At 37.8% G+C, this 2,500-nt stretch overlaps 1 protein-coding gene across 1 annotated transcript in view; it reads left to right on the forward strand.

Annotated features, from left to right (window-relative positions):
- Positions 1–2,500, forward strand: part of LOC122255347 (reelin) — a 72,566-nt gene that overhangs the window by 12,188 nt on the left and 57,878 nt on the right. Inside the window, exon 6 of the mRNA XM_086542912.1 lies at positions 1,711–1,827. Coding sequence (XP_086399038.1) covers positions 1,711–1,827 — 117 coding nt within the window. The remainder of the gene's footprint in view (positions 1–1,710; positions 1,828–2,500) is intronic.

A 2,500-nucleotide genomic window follows, 5' to 3' on the forward strand; every position in this document is an offset into this window, starting at 1 on the left:
AATTCTAAATGAAAATCAAGTTCTTCCTGAAAGATATCGGCAGATCGAGCCCCTTCCAAGCTCGTGAGTTTCCACTGTCGCCTGGCCATCACTGCTGTGGCTGGGCACCACGGTGGGTAAGGACCAAGCTCAGGTCGAGTCTCTCTCACGAGTCGGCTCTAGCTGTCACAAGCGGGCTCGATACAATGCATATAAGCCCGGCGAAGCATCTGCTCCGCAAATCTGGCTTATCCTAATCAATGCTATCTCAATATGTTACTTTAAATGGAACTGAGATGACTCAATACAGATGAACATGCAATGTATTTTCATCTTGCCAACACGGTCTGTACAGGGGTGCTACAGGGTATTCTCTCGCCACTGGGGAAAATCGCTTCTCCTCGAATATAACAAAATACCCTGAAAACACGTGTTTAATACCCATGCGGGTAGGGACGGTAATTACCTGGTACCACACATGCTGAACCCCACTATGCCAATGAGGTGTGTAATATCTGACTATGAGTATCACTGGTCTGCTTTTAATTATGGAACAGTTTCTATTTATGTACAAGAAGAGACCACACCATTAAGCAGACAATAAAAAGTACAGGTTACACTGTATAACACGATTTTTGTCCTTCGATAGCAACTGTTATTTCCCATTTGGTAACGCCTAGAAGATAAGAACAATGGCTAATATATCCTCCAAACTTTATTGTGACCAGGATAAAGATATTTCTGACATTTACCAGTCACATCGTGGCAGAAGCAAAGCTCATCTTGACGGGTGAAGAAGACCAAAAAAGACCGGTGACGCTTTCGTTGATTTGTGACACGCACACTTTTTTCATAACAACTTTCACTGCTTGATTATCAACGTCAAAATCTCAGCAATTAATTTTGCGAGATGAAGGTTTCTCTCCTTAGCTTCCTTCACCTCTGTGATCTGGGTCAACGACTTAATCCTCTTCTGATTTGCTGTTCTCTCGTTCTAGGTTTGGGAAACAGCGCAGTGTGACATTGGGGTGATGGATGACGGTCACAAAAGCAAAGTTTGAAGAAAATTATAGTCATTTCCTTTGCTTTCTAGGCGGAAGCAATTAGAACATAAAACTCTTAACACTTAAAATCAAAATCGTATTGCATAGTTTCATAATAGTATCCCATATTTAAATATCCCGTGGATACGAGTTCCTCTTACTCTTTCAGAACAGACACTCGAAGGTTTCCAAGAGGTGTGCGGGCGTCGTGGGTTGTTGGCCTTGGCTCATGAATTTTGGTCGTATTTTTAGGCGTCATTGTGTGTTGTGCACATGTTGCAGTTCATGTTGGTCGCATTGACATCTCATGCTCACTCACACATGTATATTCTGGATGGTTGAAATTTTCCTCTCTTTCGTCTGTGGTTGTTTGCGTGTTTGGTTGTCCCATGACAGCATCTATTCATCACTCATGTATTAATTTTATTTATCATTTTATGCATGTATTCATAACCCATGTATTTATTTAATTCATTATTTAATTATATATTTATCAGATTATTCTTTCATTAGGTTATTCTACGAATGTCTATTAATTGATTAATTACGTTGTTTATCTATCGACTTCCCTTCTTACGTTATTCATTCATCCACTACAGCACGTAACCTCCAGCTGTTATTCACTTGATATATCTGTTTCCCTTCTTACGTTATTACATTCACTACATCATTATTTCTCTTCTTACAGCACGTCACCTTCAGTTCAGCATAGGTGGAGGAAGCTGTAGCGAGGAAACGAAAGTACAGTTGCTCTTCGGTACAGCGCTGGCGGAAACGCAGGCCGGGGAGTACTTGCCTTTTCAGGGTTGAGTATTTTTGAATTTTCTGTTTATTTATTTATTTTTTTTTATTTTTTTTTTAATTAATTGTATGTTTGTTTGTTTTTTTTCCTTTCTATAGAATCACTGTAATGATGATTATTAATAGGACTGTTATTACCAGTGTAACTGTTGTTGTTATAATTGTTGTTATCAATATCATAACTGTTATCATCATCATTATCATCAATCGATCAAAACAAAAAGTTAACCTCCCCCCCCCCCCGCCGAAGAAACAAAACCAGAAAAGTCGCATTATTATGATTTCATTACCGTAAATTCATTAATAATAAAAATATATCATAAAGCTTTAAAAATTTATCCCCACCCCCAAAAAATGAATGGACAAGTGAATGAATAAGACAAAATAATGATAACGGAATTGATAACTTCAGAAACCCTAAAGTACACCACTTAAATAATCATTATCATCATGATCACCGTCTTACTCTCATCTCTCATCCAAATACAATATAAAAAAACAGTAAATTACCTTCGCGCCCAATTTATATCAGTATCTAACTATATATCCATTCCCGAGCAAAATAAACCTCTATCTCATTTATATCTATATCTACTTTTACATGCGTGAGCAAAATAGTCCCTCCCAACACCCCCCCTACGTGCAATATCTGTAACTAATAAAAAATCTATTTTGTT

Source organism: Penaeus japonicus, unplaced genomic scaffold, assembly GCF_977035675.1.
Source record: "Penaeus japonicus unplaced genomic scaffold, GWHDUDI00000001_assembly GWHDUDI00000013, whole genome shotgun sequence".
Taxonomy (NCBI): domain Eukaryota; kingdom Metazoa; phylum Arthropoda; class Malacostraca; order Decapoda; family Penaeidae; genus Penaeus; species Penaeus japonicus.